Source organism: Moschus berezovskii, chromosome 19 (assembly GCF_049115385.1).
Source record: "Moschus berezovskii isolate FMDL1 chromosome 19, NW_MosBer_1.0, whole genome shotgun sequence".
In the NCBI taxonomy this organism is placed as follows: domain Eukaryota; kingdom Metazoa; phylum Chordata; class Mammalia; order Artiodactyla; family Moschidae; genus Moschus; species Moschus berezovskii.
In genome coordinates this window covers 55,470,045-55,487,694 of record NC_142478.1, presented here as the reverse complement: position 1 = coordinate 55,487,694, position 17,650 = coordinate 55,470,045, and the positions used below count along the sequence as shown (strand labels likewise).

At 42.7% G+C, this 17,650-nt stretch overlaps 1 protein-coding gene across 3 annotated transcripts in view; it reads right to left on the bottom strand.

The window, feature by feature from the left end:
- Positions 1-12,995: 12,995 nt before the first annotated feature.
- SBNO1 (strawberry notch homolog 1) overlaps positions 12,996-17,650 on the bottom strand; it is a 55,860-nt gene continuing 51,205 nt past the window's right edge. For all 3 annotated transcript variants that reach the window (XM_055404434.2, XM_055404436.2, XM_055404435.2), the window contains exons 31-32: positions 16,408-16,601; positions 12,996-15,247 (exon numbers count right to left, since the gene is read on the bottom strand). In XM_055404434.2, coding sequence (XP_055260409.1) covers positions 15,105-15,247; positions 16,408-16,601 — 337 coding nt within the window. In that variant the 3' untranslated portion in view covers positions 12,996-15,104. The remainder of the gene's footprint in view (positions 15,248-16,407; positions 16,602-17,650) is intronic.

Here is a 17,650-nt window from a genome sequence, read left to right as displayed (position 1 = left end):
TATTTGAGTTTTTATGTTAAGTTGTATGAGTTCTTTATTCTGGATGCTTGTCCCTTCCCAGATTTATAGCTTGCAAATATTTTCTCCTGTTCTGTGGACTATCTCTTAATTTTATTTCGTTTATTTATGTAGGCTGTGCTGGGTCTTCATTGTTGAGCCTGGGCTTTCTCTAGTTGCAGAGAGCAGGGGCTACTCTCTTGTTGGGGTTCCCAGGCTCTAGAGCACAGGCTCAGCAGTAGTGGTGTATGGGCTTACTTGCTCCGAGGCATGTGGGGTTGTCTCGACCCAGGGATTGATCCAGTGTCTCCTCCACTGGCAGGCGGATTCTTTTTTTTTTTTTTTAAAGTTATTTATTTATGGCTGTGCTGGGTCTTCATTGCTATGCAGGCTTTTCTCTCGTTGCTGCAAGTGGGGGCCACTCTAGTTGCGGTGCAGGCACTTCTCACTGCAGTGGCTCCTCGTTTCACAGCATTGGCTCTAGGTGTGTGGGCTTCAGTAGTGTGGCACATGGGCTTAGCACTTGTGGCTCCCAGGCTCTGGAGCATAGGCTCAATTGTTGTGACTCACAGGCTTAGTTACTCCAAGGCATGTAGGATCGCCCCAGACCAGAAATCGAACTCATGTCTCCTGCATTAGCAGGCAGATTCTTTACCATTGTGCCACCAGAGAAGCCCTCTTAATTTTCTTGATAGTTTTGGTAAGAAAAGTGAAAGTCTCTCAGTCGTGCCCGACTCTTTGCGACCCCGTGGGCTATATAGTCCATGGAATTCTCTAGGCTAAAATACTGGAGTGGGTAGCCTTTCCCTTCTCCAGGGTATCTTCCCAACCCAGGGATCGAACCCAGGTCTCCCACATTGCAGGTGGATTCTTTACCAGCTGAGCCACCAGGGAAGCCCAAGAATACTGGAGTGGGTAGCCTATCCCTTCTCCAGGGGATCTTCCCGATCCAGGAATTGAACTGGGGTCTCCTGCATTGCAGGTGGATTCTTTACCAACTGAGCTATGAGGGAAGCCCACAGTAGAAAAGGTTTTAATTCTACACGCACTCCCCTCCAGCACCACGTGGTTTGTGGGATTTCAGTTCCCAAAGCAGGGATTGAACCAAGGCCCTTGACAATGAGAGCAAGAAGTCCTACCCACTGGACACCCAGGGAATGCTCCAAAAGTTTCTGATTTTGATGAAGTCCAACTTATTTTTAAACGTCTATTTGCTTGTGGTTTGGATATCATATCTTGTCAAAGGTCATGAAAATTTTCACCTAAATTTACTTCAAATAGTTTTTCTACTTTTTGTTCTTATATTTAGGCCTTCGATCCACTTTAAGGTAATTTTTGTGTATGGATTCACACACAAAATTCATTCTCTGCATGTGAATATCCAGTCAGTTGTCTCAGCACCATTTATTGGAAAGTCTATTCTTTCCCAATTGAATGGTCTTGACACCCTTGTTGAAAATTAGTTGATGATGAGTGTGAGTTTATTTCTAAACTCTCAGTTCTATTCTATCAATCTATGGAATCTATGCTTGTGTCCTTACTACACAGATTTGTGACCCTGCCACACTGCAGCTTTGCAGTAGGCTTTGAAGTCTGAGTTCTCCAACTTTTTCAGGATTATTTTGGCTCTTCTGGGTCTTTTGCATGTCCCTATGAATTTTAGGATCAGTTTGTCTTTTTTTTTTGCAAAAAAAGTTGGAATTTTGATACAGCTTTATTAAGTTCATCAAGTTAGGGAGTATTGCAATTTTGATTTCAGTGTTAACTCTTCCAATCCGTGACTACAAGATGTCTTTCCAATCATTTAGTTCTTTTTAATTTCAACAATTTTTCAAATAGTTTTCAGTCTACAAGCCTTGTACTTCTTTGGTTAGATATATTCCTAAGTATTTCATTATTTTTGATGCGTTTGTGAGGTTTTCGTGGGCTGCCGTCTATGGGTTCACACAGAGTCGGACACAACTGAAGCAACTTAGCAGCAGCAGCATCTTTAGTGTGCAGAAACACAACTTATTTTTATATATTGTCTTCTATCCTGACACTTTCCTGAATTCACTTTTTAGCTGTAATAGTTGTTTTGTGTCTGCATGTAGATTCTTTAGGATACTCTATATGTAAGATCATGTTATCTGCAAATACAGAGTTTTCATTCTTCCTTTCCAAATGCAATGCATTTTCTTTTACCTGCCACATAGCTCTGCCTAAAACCTCGAGGACAGAAGCAGTAAGAGCAGACATCCTTGCCTTGTTCCTGATCTTAGGGGTAACGATTTTAGGTTTTCACCATTCAGTATGATGTTCACTGTGGCCTTTTCGTAATCCCTCTTATCAAGTTGAGGATGTTCCCTTCTCTTCCTAGTTTGTTGAGTGTTTTTATCATAAAAGAGTTAGATTTTGTCAAATGCTTTTTTAGAATCAGACTTCCTTTTTTTAAATTTTATTTTTGGCCGTGCTGGGTCTTTGTTGCGCACGGGCTCTCTAGTCGCAGTGAGCAGGAGCTATTCTCTAGTTGTGGTGCGTGGGCTTCTCACTGCGGTGCTTCTCTTGTTGCGGAGCGAGGGCTCTAGGGTGCACGGGCTTTGATAGTTGCAAAGCAAGGGCTTACCCGCCCCAAGTCATGTGGGATCTTCCTGGACCAGGGATCAGACTGGTATCCTCTGCACTGCAAGGTGGATTCTGAACCACCGGACCACCAGGGAAACCCAAATCCTTTTTCTTTTTTTAAAGTTATGCTTTATTTTTTTTGTTGGCATATAATTGCTTTACAATACTGTGTGAATTTCTGCTATACAACAAAGTGAATTAGCTATATATATACACATACGTGCCTGTTTAGTCGCTTCAGTCATATCCAACTCTAAGCAACCACATGGACTGTAGCCCACAGGCTCCTCTGTCCATGGGGACTCTCCAAGCAAGAATACTAGAGTGAGTTGCCATGCCCTCCTCCAGGGGATCTTCCCAACCCAGGGATCGAACCTGTATCTCTTACATCTCCTGCACTGGCAGGCAGGTCCTTTACCACTAGCACCACCTGGGAAGCCCCAAATATACATATATCCCCTCCCATTTGAGCCTCCCTCCCACCTCATCCCAAATGCTTTTCCTACACCCACTGAGATCATGGTGGGAGGGTAGGCTCCCCTTTATTCAACAAATATTAATAGTTATCAAGTGTTTACTATGTCTTATTCACTATTGCAGCAGCAGCAGGAGAAGGCCATCCCCATGTTGTGATGAAGCTTATCATTACAGGCATGGCTACCCTGTTTTGTCCCCTCTCACCCCACTACACTGGAGCCGTTTCCTTACCCCTTGTCTCCCATGAGTTCTTCTTCAGACCAGTCTAGATTACGCCCCTGGTGCTTGTTCATTCCCACATCAGAGCCTTCATCACACCAACCTGCCCGTGTGTTTCACTTGGCGAACTCCACCAAGCCAGCTCAAATACCCCACCTCTGAAAAGACTTCCCTGCTATTGCCCACTATTGCATTTGGTGGTCTCCTTGAGTTTGAGCCACATAAAGGAAAGGCCTGCATCCTTGAATGTCTAGTCAAGGCACATAGAACATCCCATAAAGGGCCTCAGTGTGTTCCCAGAAATGAGGCAAAGCAAGATCGATTCTCATTTGTAGGTGGTAACTCCTGTTCACAACCTTCTTCCTGCTCACAACTCACTTTCCATAAAAGATGTGTTAGCTTCCTGGGGCTGCCATTACCTAATTACCACTAACTGGTGGCTTCAAACAACAGAGACTTACTTGCTCTCAGTTCTGGGGGCCAAAAGTCTGAAACCAAGGTGTGGGCAGGGACACAATCCCTCTAAAGGCCTGAGGGAGGATCCTTTCCCTCTTCCAGCTTCCAGAATGGCTGCACACATTCTTTGGCTTGTGGTCACATCACTCCAGCCCTGCCTTCAGATGACCTTCTTTTCGATGTGTCTTCTCCCTAGCTCTTCTAAGAACACTTGCTACTGGATTGAAGACCCACTTTAATTAATGCAGGATGATCTTATCTCAAGAACTTTAATTATACCTGCAGAGACCTTTTATCCCCAAAAAAGTCACATTTACAGATTCCAGTGGGTAAGACTCTGCGCTCCCAAAGTAGGGGACCCAGGTTCAACCCCTGCATAGGGAACTAGATCCCACATGCCACAACTAAGACCTTGCCCAGCAAAAAAAAGAAAATCTGTATGAAATTCTCAAATAAGTCCCTTTAGCTTAAATTTTTTTTTTTTTTTTAGCAAAGAAAGGTTTATTGCAGGGCCAAGCAAAGAGAACAGGTGGCTTATGCTCAAACACCCTGAACTCAAGATAGGTCCTTTTTAAATGAGTGGTTTTAGAATTATCTAGAATGGACCCTTATTAGTTTAATGGGTATGTCACAGAGTGATTTCCCAAGGAACACAACAGATGGAGAAAGCAGTCCAGTGGAAGAGCCTCAGGCGATAAGCTTTAGCTCTGGATCCACTGTGACCAACTCTTTAGGCCTCAGATAACTTGTTTAATCTATCTGGGCCTTAGTTCATCTCTAAGATTAGGGAGGTTTGATGGGATGAAGCTCTAAGAATTCTCAAAACTCTTAACATCCTAAGAAAGCAATCAGGCAACATATGTACCATTTTCGCCTAAGGGAAAAGCATCAGAAAAGTCTTGAATTTGTTAGGAAACTTGATACCATTCTGGGGCCATCAGCTCCAAAGTGGAGTGAACCTGCCCCAGGTGGTAAGAAGGTGACTTGCAGGAGTTGAGGGTATATTTAAGCATCTATGTATGTGGGATTGACTGCATACATACTAGCACAGAAGCACATGTAGGACTTATAATTTAATAAATTAACAGTGGAAGCACACTCAGAAATGCTTACTAGAACACGCGACCAAAGTCTTCCCTGGTGGTCCAGTGGTTCGAACTCTGTGCTTCCACTGCAGGGGGCACAGATTTGATCCCTGGTCAAGGAACTAAAATCCTGCAGATCCTGCATGCCAGGGGGCACAGCCAAAAAACAAACAAAACAAAAAGACCATGTGAACAAAAACATTCGGAGACCACTGATCTAAAAAGGTAGTTAACTAGGCAATCAGACCCAACAGTTTGATAACCAGACAGGCTGTGGGTAAAGTATCATGATTAATTTAGCAGTGACTCCAGTGTGGTTTATATCCTCTGGACAGTAAAACCATATTTGACATCAAGTTGGGTTTTGATCAGAAGTCTACACCCAAATTTATTTTCAGTTATGTTTCTGCCATTATTTCTGTTGTATTGACCAGGAGCTGGCAAGCTTTCCTGAAAAGGGTCATATAGTCAATATTTTAAGCTTTGCAGGCCGCATTATCTCTCACTGCGCAAGTCTGCCATTATAGCATAGCCTTAGATGATACATCAAATGATGGGCATGCCTGGATTCCAGTAAGACTTTGTGAACACTGATTTGAATATCACGTATTTTTAACGTGGTACAAAATATTCTGGGACTTCCCTGGTGATCCAGTAGTTAAGAATCCACCTGCCAATGCAGGGAACATGGATGGGTTTGATCCCTGGTCGGGAAGATTCCACATGCCAAGGGGCAATTAAGCCCACAAACCTAGAGCCCATGTTCCACAAGAGAAGCCACCACAGTGAGAGGCCTGCACACCGCAATGAAAAGTAACCACCACTCGCCACAACTAGAGAAAGCCCACATGCAGCCACAAAGATCCGATGCAGCCATAAATAAATATAAAACCACCCAAAAAATGTGTTTTTTCAAACATTGAAGAAAATAAAAATTATTCTTAGCTTCCAGGGTCTTTCAAAAATAGGTGACAGTGGACCGGACAGACCTGTGGACCATGGTTTGCCAATCCCTGTGTTAGACCTCAAAAGTTTGTTTAAGTCTGATCTGCAAACAGAATAATCCTACTTGCATAGCAATACCTCTGAACAGGAAACACACATGTAAAAACATACACGTGGAAATAGCTAAATGGAAATCCAATATTAATGTAGAAATTTCGAGGATTCTATAACTTATCCACTGTTCTTGCCTGGAGAATCCCAGGGACGGGGGAGCCTGGTGGGCTTCCGTCTGTGGGGTCGCACAGAGTCGGACACAACTGAAGCGACTTAGCAGCAGCAGCACAACTTATCTTGATCTAGGACTAGAGATGAAAAAGTACATTCAAGGGACCTCTTATGTCTCTAAACAGTGGGCATGTTCACAGAACACTTGACTTTCTACCGAAGGTTCATGAATATCTCTATTTTCTACGAGTAATAATTTATTCTAGTTTGCCTTTCTCCAGTAATTGCACATCCATCTTTGTGAGAATGAATCTTGCCTACAACCACAGATAAACAACAGAAGCTAGAGCGTTTTTTGTGATACTCAAAAATTTACCCTCTCAAGTTCCCCAAGAAAGGATAGTGAAGAAACTGGCAAGAATGACTGCCTTGGAAAGGAGAAGGAGGGCCAAGCGGGAGCAGAGAGAATGTTCAGTGTGTGTTCTCATCTGCCTGTTGACTTCTGTCAGGTGCTGGTGTTACTTATTCAAGTAAACAACCAATCACACACATAAAAATCAAGTATTCCAGACTCATTTAGTGTTCACCTGGCGGTCTTACCTTTGCGCACTACCTGATGGTGATCGCTAATGGGACGGTAGCTTGGAACCGGCAGTGTGGCACTCCTCTCCTAACCCAAAGATGCACTTGACGCCCAGAGTGGGCAGCTTTCGGAGGACAGAGCCAACTTGCTGAGAGTTGGGCTCTAAAAATAAACATTTTGCACATTTCTTTTAGCCTCCTTTCTCTCCATAAAGGCCTTCACAGATGGCTTCTTTACATCATGCTCTCAAATGACTAGCTGATAAATATTCATACTTATGGAAATCGTATTGTACATACTCCAAACCCCTAGCCAGTGAACATTTGTATTTTCCATTATCTCAAGGGTGTTGCCCCCGTGTTCACCGGCCGTGTCCTCTATAAAACACAAATGTGCGTGCAGACACACAGATCAGACACCAGCCTTGGCCTCTGTGTGACCGACTTGCTTAGAGGCAGTTTTTCCCATCAAGAGGCCATGTCTGGAGACATTTTGGGTTTTCACTATTGGCAGGGTACGCAGTGTGTACGACTGGTATCTAGTGGGTAGATAACAAGGGTGCTGCTCAACACCATACAATGCACAGGACAGCCCCCACCTCTCCCTACCCTCGGCAGAGGGACTGGCCCCAAGGTCAAGGGTGTGGAGGCCCAGGGGCACACCATGTGAGGCAGAAAGCAGACCTGGATTACAGATGAACCCCCAAAGGGGAATAAAGTCAAAGCAAACTGGAACCGTTAACAGGAAAACTCAGTGAGGACAATGGAGGATCTCCATCAAGTCTGGCCTCTCATTTCTTTTTATTCAGATTAATACTCAATGCATTAAGGTTATACATTTAAGAACAAGTTTTCTTTAAATCTTGACGCTCAATTTATAAATATTTTTGTGAGATTTCAGTTAAAATGTAAAACACTCCCTTTCACTTGTTCTTCAATTAACGCTTGATTATCTCACGTGTTTGAGAGGCTAAATTCCCCTAAACGTGAACACCATTTACAAATTTGATTAAATTCCCTTAAGCATTTCAAGCTACAAATTGAACATGATTCTCTCAAGCATTTCAAAGCCCACAAAGAGGACTCGCAAACAAGCCAGACTAGACATTTAAATGTTTTTTTAAAAATACCTTTGTCCACATCTAGAGAACAAGTGAGTGGCATGGACCCCTGGTCCAGACCACCCCTGCAGTTCCCAACCTCTGTGCCATCTCATCTGTGAAGTGAGTGGCAGCTCTCACATGGAGGCTTACACACACACACACACATACACACACACACACCCCTACTCACCATTCTGGGTGTCCTGTAGTATCTTCTCTCCTGTTCATTCCCAAATTCTCTGGCTTCCCGAGCCCAGTGCAAGGATCTGACTGGATCTCTTGGCCAATCATTACTCCACCATCCAAGAGCCCCAAGTCTCACCACCCTCCATCTCTCTGTCCACTGCAGGCTCCACAGTCTGGTGCCAGTGGATAGTGGCTCACCTCCTCCCCCCTTCACCATACACCCCCACACCCGGTATTCCTGATGTTTCCTTCCTAGCTCCCATGACCACCAGAACCTTAACCTAATCGCTTATTTGCTGTCTCTGACATGAGAATAACTACCCATGAAGAATCCCTCCCAAAGAGAGCCATGCGACCCAATGCTAGACACATAGCAGTAGCTTATTAAATACTTAGTGAAGAAATATAAAATACAGGCACCAATTCCACAAGCCTTAGAAATAAAGGCTTTTCATCTGAGAACTAGCAGAGGACTAAGGACAATGGAAAGCACCCGCAGTGACTGGCACACACTAAGCTGTCTGCAGTAGTTTCCCTTTTGTTTTTCATCAGCAGAGCTCCAATCTCAGACTCACAGATTGGATGGCTGTGCAGCAGCAGGAATGAATTCTCAATAGCAAGCCTCATACCCCCAAGTTCTCCAACACTGCGGCACCTTGCAGAGGACACCTGTGATCTGAGCCCCCCGGCCCAGGCACCCAGTGCTAACTCAATGAAGCTCTACAGCAGTGCAGCCATTTTTTTGCTCTAATAAGTGCTGGGTTGCTTTTTGTCCTCATCTTAAGAAGCCTTCTATAATTCTTTTTGAATACAAAGCCAATAAAAAGTCCAAGCCCCCAATGGAAAGAAGCTCTATAGGTCAGCGTGGTGAGCCCTGACAGAGCTCCAACAGGTACTCAAGAGCCCAGTCAAACAAAACACACAGATAAAAGCAGCATATTAGCCAGTTTAATTTATTTAAGAATCTTACAAAAAAAGGAAAAAAAAAGAGAGAAACAAAAATCAGAAAACACAACAACAAAAAAACTAAATACAGAATTTTGTTATGCTTCATGGTTGATCGTTTTTACTTGCAAGGGTATATAAACCTCGCTAAATGCAGCCAATACATTCTTTTATTGCATGAGACCCAATTTTTTAAGTTACAAATCAAAATGGTTAGAACAATTGTTTCTGGACACTTGGTACTGTATCACCACAGAAGGCTGAAGAAGCAGTGCAGTATCATCAGAACAGTGCGTACCCTTCATACACTGAGGGACATTCAAAACAGAGTAGCAATATAAAAAGAGAGATTGTAAAAAAGAACACAACAGAAACAACTGAAAGAGTTTTACATCCACCTTTGTTTCAAATTGTCTTTGGATTCCATCACATGTTGTCTCAAGATGCACCATGTCAGATTAGTAAAGGAGGAAGATCTATGCCTAAGTACAAAAGTATCCTTTGCTCAGCGGGAGGTAGAACCTGGCAAAAGTTTTATTGCAGAGATACAGCGTACCTCTTCCCACCTCTCATGGTTGATGGTAGATACAAGTGGTTATTGAAAAATAATATCAGTAGTTTGAAAATTCAGTATAAACCATGAACAGGATGATTTTTTTCTGATGGCGGTGAGACTGCAATGTGCTACGTAGAAAATACAAGCCATCTGCCCCGTAAAGTGGGAGTCAGAAAGAAGGCTCAAGCTTCTTTACCCTCTTCAGTGCCGCAAATACTGCCATAGCAAGAAAGGCCCTCAGGACGGGGGGATGGGTGGAAAAGCCAGGGGGTTTTCACTAAGGAGCCTGTGGACTGACCCTCAGCTCCAAGGAGGCTTGACCTGCAAGTATGGAAGACAGCCTATGTCCCAGGTGGCAGCCCTTGCTGGACTCTGCTCTACAAGGGTGTGGCCTCAGCCTGACAGCTGCTGCTGCAAACCATGTGGTTCAACTGCTTCCTGGGAGTCAGAGGAAAGCCTCTGACAGAGGAGCTCAACTCTGACAGGCCCTCTTTCAAGACACACTAGGTTCCTAAGACTCACCTAAATACAGACAATTTCTAAATGTCAGTAAGTCTACCAAGCTGAGAGCAACAAATGAAACGTGTACATGAATGAAAGGCCCAAGAAACGCTCATGGTGTCTTTGCTGAAAGTTACAGAGGAATATTTTCTTAAAAGTGTAAAATCTGTGGGTAGAAACACAGTGTTTGCCTGTTACCACACTTCTGTGAGCCACTCCTGGGTGGGCCCTCCTGGCAACACTAACCCAATCATCGTTAAGAGTGCCTCCAGCCCTCTCAGCTCCTAGGTTTACAGTCAATCTAGTCAAGATCAACTCAACAGCTCACTGGCGGTGGGACAGCTCAAGGGATCCCACCAGCCTGGCCCCTCCACAGTTAGCACATCAGCCCTTGAGCTGAAGGCTCATGGAAGCCTGCACAAGCAGTTGTGCTGCTCTACTCAGGACAACTGTCCCTGGAAGTGCCTTCTCTAACCTGCCAGTACGGACACCAGCACGTACTGGGCCTGTCTCCATCCCTTAACTGGTGGGACAGAAGTAGATCACCCATGCTCACTGGAAAGTAAGTTTCTGATTATTATTTGAAGGCTAAAAGGACAGACTCAACTTCTTTAAGAAACAGAAAATTTGCAGCAGCAGCAGCCCATACATCACTGTTCAGATCTACAAGATTTCCCTCTCGGCTGGAAAGCCACAAGGATGAAGGATGTGGTGCAGGCCTGAAAAATTGCAAGGGTAGAAAATGTCAGGTTTACTGAAGAGTTGAGTTTAATTCCAAATGCACTGAAGAAGTTAGAGGAGCTTAAAGGAAGTTTTGGGAAGAAATTTTCTCAGGTGAAAACAGGCTCACTATAGCTTCCAAAGAGCAACATAAATGAGCATAACTAGTCATATAATGACAGTATCAGAAATTGCACTCAAGTACATTCCCCCAATACAATGCATTGCACACAGTAAAAAATTTGTAATAAAAATGCAAAACACAATCAGGCATGTTGAAAAATATTAACACAAAACAGACACAGGAATTCTATAGTAAAGATGCAAAACCGAATTCTAAAATACATGAACAAATTCACCTAAAGTTTTTCATGTTTCTAGAGCAAAAAAGAAAAAAAAAATTTTTAAGAAGCCCCCTATGGGAAACCAAGAAAAGAATAAATAGAATTGGAGGAGGGAAAAGAGACAAACAAGTGGGTAGGGTCCCAATTTACAAGAAATATTTACATTCAGAATTCAAAAGAACTCAACATTTCTATATATACACATTATGTACATATATATAAGTACAGCGTAAGATTAGAAGGTGGGTTTTGGATTTCACCTCAAGTACTCAGAAAAAAAATTACTAGCTAGCTAGAGTTGCAGGTATCTAAATGTGTTTCCTTCACTTATACGCCCTTAAAATGCACTGCCTTGTATTATAGACAATTGGCATCCAACAAGGACTTTTTACAAATGGTTTTTGCTCGCAGCTGTAGCCACAGTACGGGCTGCCTGCTGCGTATTCCAGCAGCAAGGCATGCACAGTGCGTGCACCTGGGTGTGGTGTTAGCCAAGGAGACCTCAGATATAGGAAGGATAGTTAACCAATGCCCACTACCACTGGGATGCCTGCATTCACCAAACATCTGTCAACCAGGTACCAGTTTCACAGCGACTACGTAACACCATTCGTAGAAACTGTCAAATGTCAGATACATTTTTTAAGAGAGTAGTTGGGTAGGAACTTTCCTCTTAACATCTAATCAAGAAAAGGACCCAAGGGAAAAACACTTCTCCTCTGTTTCTACTTTCATCAATTGAGATGCATCAATCATTTCTAATCTATCACTTTTCTTCCCCCTCCTTGAAAAGTGGAGGGGAATGAGGGAAAGGTTCCCATTATACAACTGTAAGTGCTGTCCTGGTACCCTTGCTCGTCATCCCTGTTAGAAGTTGTTCTGACAGCATCACATGGAGATTAGCAAACGAATGCCCCAGGGGGTACAGCTAGAAAATTATGCCTCTAAAATATTAGTATTTCCCTGGAGTTTGGTAACCGAGAACTTTTACCTTTACAGATGAAGGAAGATAAAAGTAAAAGGTTTTACTGTTGCAACTCAAACAGTTTTCTGAAGTGCTAACTGGATTGGAATAAATATATATACATACACACACTCCTACATTGCTTTGGATGCAGGTTCTTGCTAACTTATATACAGATGTGGAGAAAAGATACTGAAGAGTTGTATCGGCAATTTAGCAGCAGAAAGGGAAAATTGCTTAAGATATTTACTTTTTCATCAAGTTGTGTTTAAAAATACCTTATTAATACTTTTAGGAATTTGTATCATTGATACATATCTGGATAATCCCACTAAACTGCAGCTAGAGACCTTGTGGTATGGAGGATGCTAGATCAGGGGAACACTAACCTCCCCCAATACCATCTGAGCAGCTCTGGACTGGGAAAGTGGTTTTCAGCACAATCGGTACTGTAAACTCTGAAAACACGAACATGATTCATAAGCAGATCTTTGTGCTCAGAGCCATATTGCTAAAAAGGGAGAAAAGGCATTATAGAGGCCAAATGGACTCACATACGGTTCAACAAGGTCCTTGGGTTCAGACGTGGCATTTAGATCCTGAAATGCAAGACCTGTTCTACAGAAGTGAGCTCTCATTTGAGACCTGACTTTTTTTTGACAGAGGAGGATGTTGAATGCTGGGTTTCCCCATATTGACCAACCTAACACTTGCTGACGTGGATAAGGGCACAGTGTAAAGGTCGTATGTCCACCTCCAGAGAGGAGCATGGGCAGAGGCTCCGAGGGCTCACGTGCGCACCGCACCACCATGAGCGTGGGCAGCCAACACCTCAGCTCCCCATCCGTTCACATGGCTGCCTTTCCGAGGTCTACTCTGAGAGTTTTCACAGGACTTATTTCTGGACCTTTTTTAAAAATGCAAAACAAAGCTGTTCTACAAAGAACAGGACATACACATCCCCCTCTGTAACAAGATAGCTATTCCAAGAGCAAACATTACATCGTGAATTGTGAGGGTCAACTAATTTCAAATTAAAGAATCCTCATACTGAAGCTGCTTGGAAAAAACAATAACCTGCTTTAAAAAAAAAAAAAAAGATGCCCACACACACAAAAAAACGAAGTTGGGCCAAGCCTACAAGAGACAGTCTCTCTTCCACAACCCTGCCATTCTGTCTCACTGGAGGGAGCAGTCTGGTTAGGCTTCCTCTCCACAGCTCTATCTCCCTTGGGGTGCTGATGGAAGTGGACTAGGCTCCTGATTTAAAACTAACTGGGAAGTTTTGGTGCAGGTGGACAACTCTGCTCTTGGCTGCCAGCTGGGTCTAGTGGCCCTAACAAGGGACACTGGTTGATATTCACATGGATCACTGCCTGAGATTAAGGATAGACTGAGGATAAAAGTTGCATCCACTGGGCAAAATATGCCAAAGAACCGAAATTATTCTCAATTTGTTCTTTTAGGCGTCAAGAATAAATAAATCCAAAGAAAGAAAACTTATGGTGAATGTGACCTAACTAAACTCAGGCTTGTAGAAACACAAGAGGATGACAGCTCTAGCTCATTACTGAATATACATCTCACCAGATCCTGCAAGAAGTTTAGAAAGGAGCAAAGGAGAACAGTTCAACTTGCAAAACATTTGAAAGCACTATTATTTCACCCCTTCCTCAATACCACTTTGATTTTGGTGGGTGGTTTGAAGCCAAAAATCTAAGGCTACCTGGAATGTTGAGAAACACGCCGAGTTCTGCAGCGTTTCCATCACAGGCTACTTCTGCAGATGGTGAGGGCCTAAACAAGAGTCCACTTCGGGTTAGTATAATAACTTTTTATTTGACATCTACAAGATTGTGGTATCTTGCAGCTTTTGACCAGGTTTATACAATCTCAGTTTCTCAATAGTGCAACCTGTGCAAGCACAAAAAATAAAGGGGAAAAAAAAAAGGAAACAAAAAGACCAATTGTCCCCTCACTTGTTTTTATAAACATCTATTATAGGCGAAACAAAACTTACCCATATTATAGATAAGTGTCTATTCACATTTGTACATTACCATTTTTAACAGCTTGAGATAAACTCTACAATGTCTTACAACACGTTAAACAATATTCAAGTTACTGGGTAACAACAATAACAAGAAATAAACATACAGCAGAAGCCTCAAGTGTTTCCTCATTGTCTAGTTTACAACTCAAGTACAAAGTTTTCATTTTTAAGAGTGACAAAGCAAATTAAGATAATGAAGTTTAAAAAAAAAAGATTGTTTGCAAGACAGAAGCCAATCTGTACTCCTTTCTACAACTATCTTTAAGTTAAGAAAGATGTAATTTTTTTTAAGAAAAACAGGCTTGTAGCCTTTTTTGCAGCACACATTAGGAATGCTATTAATACATTAAAATTAACTTTTATCACCAAAAAAATGTGTGTACTCATTACCTTGACAAGAAACCTGGGGCAGGGAGACTGGGAGGAGGAGAGTCTGCAGGGTTTGAAGCGATACCCAGGTATAAACACTATAAAAATGCAGTAACCAATGCTGTACATCTACCAATGTTTTGCTCTGTTACTTGACTTCTGTGTTAATCGTGTTTACGCATGCTTTCAAAGACATGCACTGTCAGAACAAAAACTAGAAAAGAACCTGAATGCATGATATGCAATCTTTCATTTCATGCTTTAATAAACCTATTGTTTTAATAAGTTGGAAAAAGAAACCAATATATATTTTCTCTATTTATAGACTCAAAACACATGCATCTGGGGATAAGTCCCACAGCAATGGCATGGATGTACTGCGTTAACCCTGAGCACTGTATAACATAAAAGTAAAGCCAGTTTGGGAAGTTCCAAGCATTTTTAAACCAATTATGGTTCGCAGCTTTTAACAAACTCACAAACAAACAAACAGACTGACACATACACACACATACCCCTCTGCTCACCCAAAGTAAAAGCATACGGTAAGTACCATGGGAAAAGCACAAGGAAAGACAGATGTACCACTGTCGGCACGGCTGATTTTCAGTTCTGCTATCTATTCCAGGTTTGTCCTTATTCCCAAGAAAATTAACTACAGAGAGCACAACTGAAAAAAAAATTATAATTCTTTGGAAACTGTCCCTGATTTTTATGCAAATGATATGCTTCAACAGCATTTCAGATACATCCATGTTGAAACCTGTCTGTTCTTATGTGCTGCTCAAGCTGGCGATGCTCTGGGGGTGACGCTGCTGCCAGAGCTGTTTCTGCTGGACTGCAAGCTGCTGAGACTGGTCTGAAGTTGAAAGGAGATTTATAAGAGGAGACACACAATTTGCAGGAATGATCAAACCTGCAAGGAGAAAACAATTTATAAAGGTTGCATCTAGGAGAACTCATACTGTATTTTACAGCTTCACAAAAAATTCCAAATGATGTTATAATATTAAGTTAATGAACAAGATTCCATACACAAACTAAATGAATAACTGAACTGGCCTCTTCAGAAGCAGCCTGATCCCTCAGCAGTATTACCCACAAATGCCTGAGCACATTCTTGTGTCTAGGGCACTACCACCTACCTGCTGCAGCAGGAGAAAGCCAGATACAGGATCTTCCTAGCCACTATCTTTGCAGTCTAGAAATGCACGCAAGCACCACCTTTTCTTTGGTATGTACTAATGTACCAGAGAGACTCCAGATAGTGGCTACAAATTCAAATGCACACTGAAACATTAACTTCTAAGTGGAAGAGTGTGGAAGTCAGCAAACTGGACAGTGTATACATCCTGTATCAGGGAACCTGAACTTCTCTCAAGTGGGAATAGGAGCTCTATGCTCCAGGCTTCTCTGTAGTGTAATCTTTTTTTTTTTTAAAGAAGATAGAATTATTCCTTTGATTTTTAAAAGGTGGCAACTAATTCAACTCAAATCTGGCAACCAAATATACTTGAGGATAAAAAAAATGCTCATGGACTGACTCTGGCCTGCAGGCAACCCATGCAACAGAGAAAGGTTGTTGCAAAAGAAACCAAGAGCACGTGATAAGGCAAGCACAGTAACTGGTGGACTGCTGGGAAGTGAAGCCTGTCACTGAGGGTTGGTGGGAGTGGGCAGCCTGGTCCCCTTGGCTCCCTGTGTGACTTCAGTCCAGCCTCTGTGCACAGTGGCTTTGAGTTACATAGTCTCACGTGGCCCGAACACAAAGAGACAGATGTCAGAGAATCCTTCGTCTTTGTACCAGAAAGCCTGCACAGAGGTCAACAGGGAGGGAAGGAGGGAGCGAGAGCATTGCAGGCAGCGCAGAAGCCCATCAGAACCTCAGCCACAACCAACTACAGATATCCAAAAGCTCAACTTCCATTCATCCTATTAAGAACATAACAGAAAGGAAACTTTACCCCACCACTGGAATAGAGAGATTCTAAGATGTTATGAAGCAAAATAAGAAAAACAAGGATCTCATTTTCTTTATTCTCACAGCTCAAACCAAAGGAAAAAAAAAAGACTCACCTACAATCCGTTGTCCATCCTCTGTTCTTAGGCGAACTATCTGCATTTTCACATTTGTGCCACTGACAGACGCAAGAACACCCTCAACTTTTGTCCAGACGCTCAGTACTGAGCCACATAATACATAGTATGTGCGGCAACGAAGACCTATTTCACAAACTAATCCCAAGCTTGCTTTTTTGCAGTTGCCACGCCTAGGACAGATTAAAAAAAAGAAAAAAAAAAATATATATATATTACATATATGAACATGCACACACACCAGGCTCACACCTACTGAATTTCAAATGGAAACTGCCCTATCATTTACCTTAAGTGACAGTTGCAGAGCCTGCAGTTCTTTTCACATATTGGATTATCCTGTCCAATTTAAGGTATCACTACTGATTTTAAAATTACAGTTATTTCTGGGGTCTGGCACCCCATAAAAGGGCTGATGTATTGTTTTGATAGCCATATTGCATGTGTCATTTTAATATGTTTACCAGATTAATGCCAGTTTATAAGATAATTCTCCCAGGCATTTCTACAGTATTAAAGGACAAATACATGGTTCTAAATCAGGTAAGCGAAAAAGGTCTCAGCAAAAACAAACAAAACCTTGCTTATATCACAGCAAAGCTATCTACTTCTGTTCTGTTCTGTCGCTCAGTCGTGTCCGACTCTTTGCGACCCCGTGGACTGTAGCCTACCAGGCTTCTCCATCCATGGGATTCTCAAAAACCTGGCTAAAATTCATCTATATCCTGAGTCCCTTTTCATAAAGTGGGCCAAGATATTCCATTCTCCCATCCAAGTACTAACCAGGCCCGACCCTGCTTAGCTTCCGAGATCAGACGAGATCGGGCACGTTCAGGGTGGTATGGCCGTAGACGATATTCCACTCTCAATGCCCTGAAATGAACATAATGACTTGACAACACCTCTGGCTAGCCTAGCAGCACATCAGGATCAGTTCCAGGGCTCAACAGTGAAATTTTCTACTGCTGTTAGCTACTTGAAGCATCTCTGTGGTTTCGTTGATGTTCAGTTCAGTTCAGTCGCTCAGTCGTGTCCGACTCTTTGCGACCCCATGAATCACAGCACGCCAGGCCTCCCTATCCATCACCAACTCCCGGAGTTCACTCAAACTCATGTCCATCGAGTCGGTGATGCCATCCAGCCATCTCATTCTCTGTCGTCCCCTTCTCCTCCCGCCCCCAATCCTTCCCAGCATCAGAGTCTTTTCCAGTGAGTCAACTTG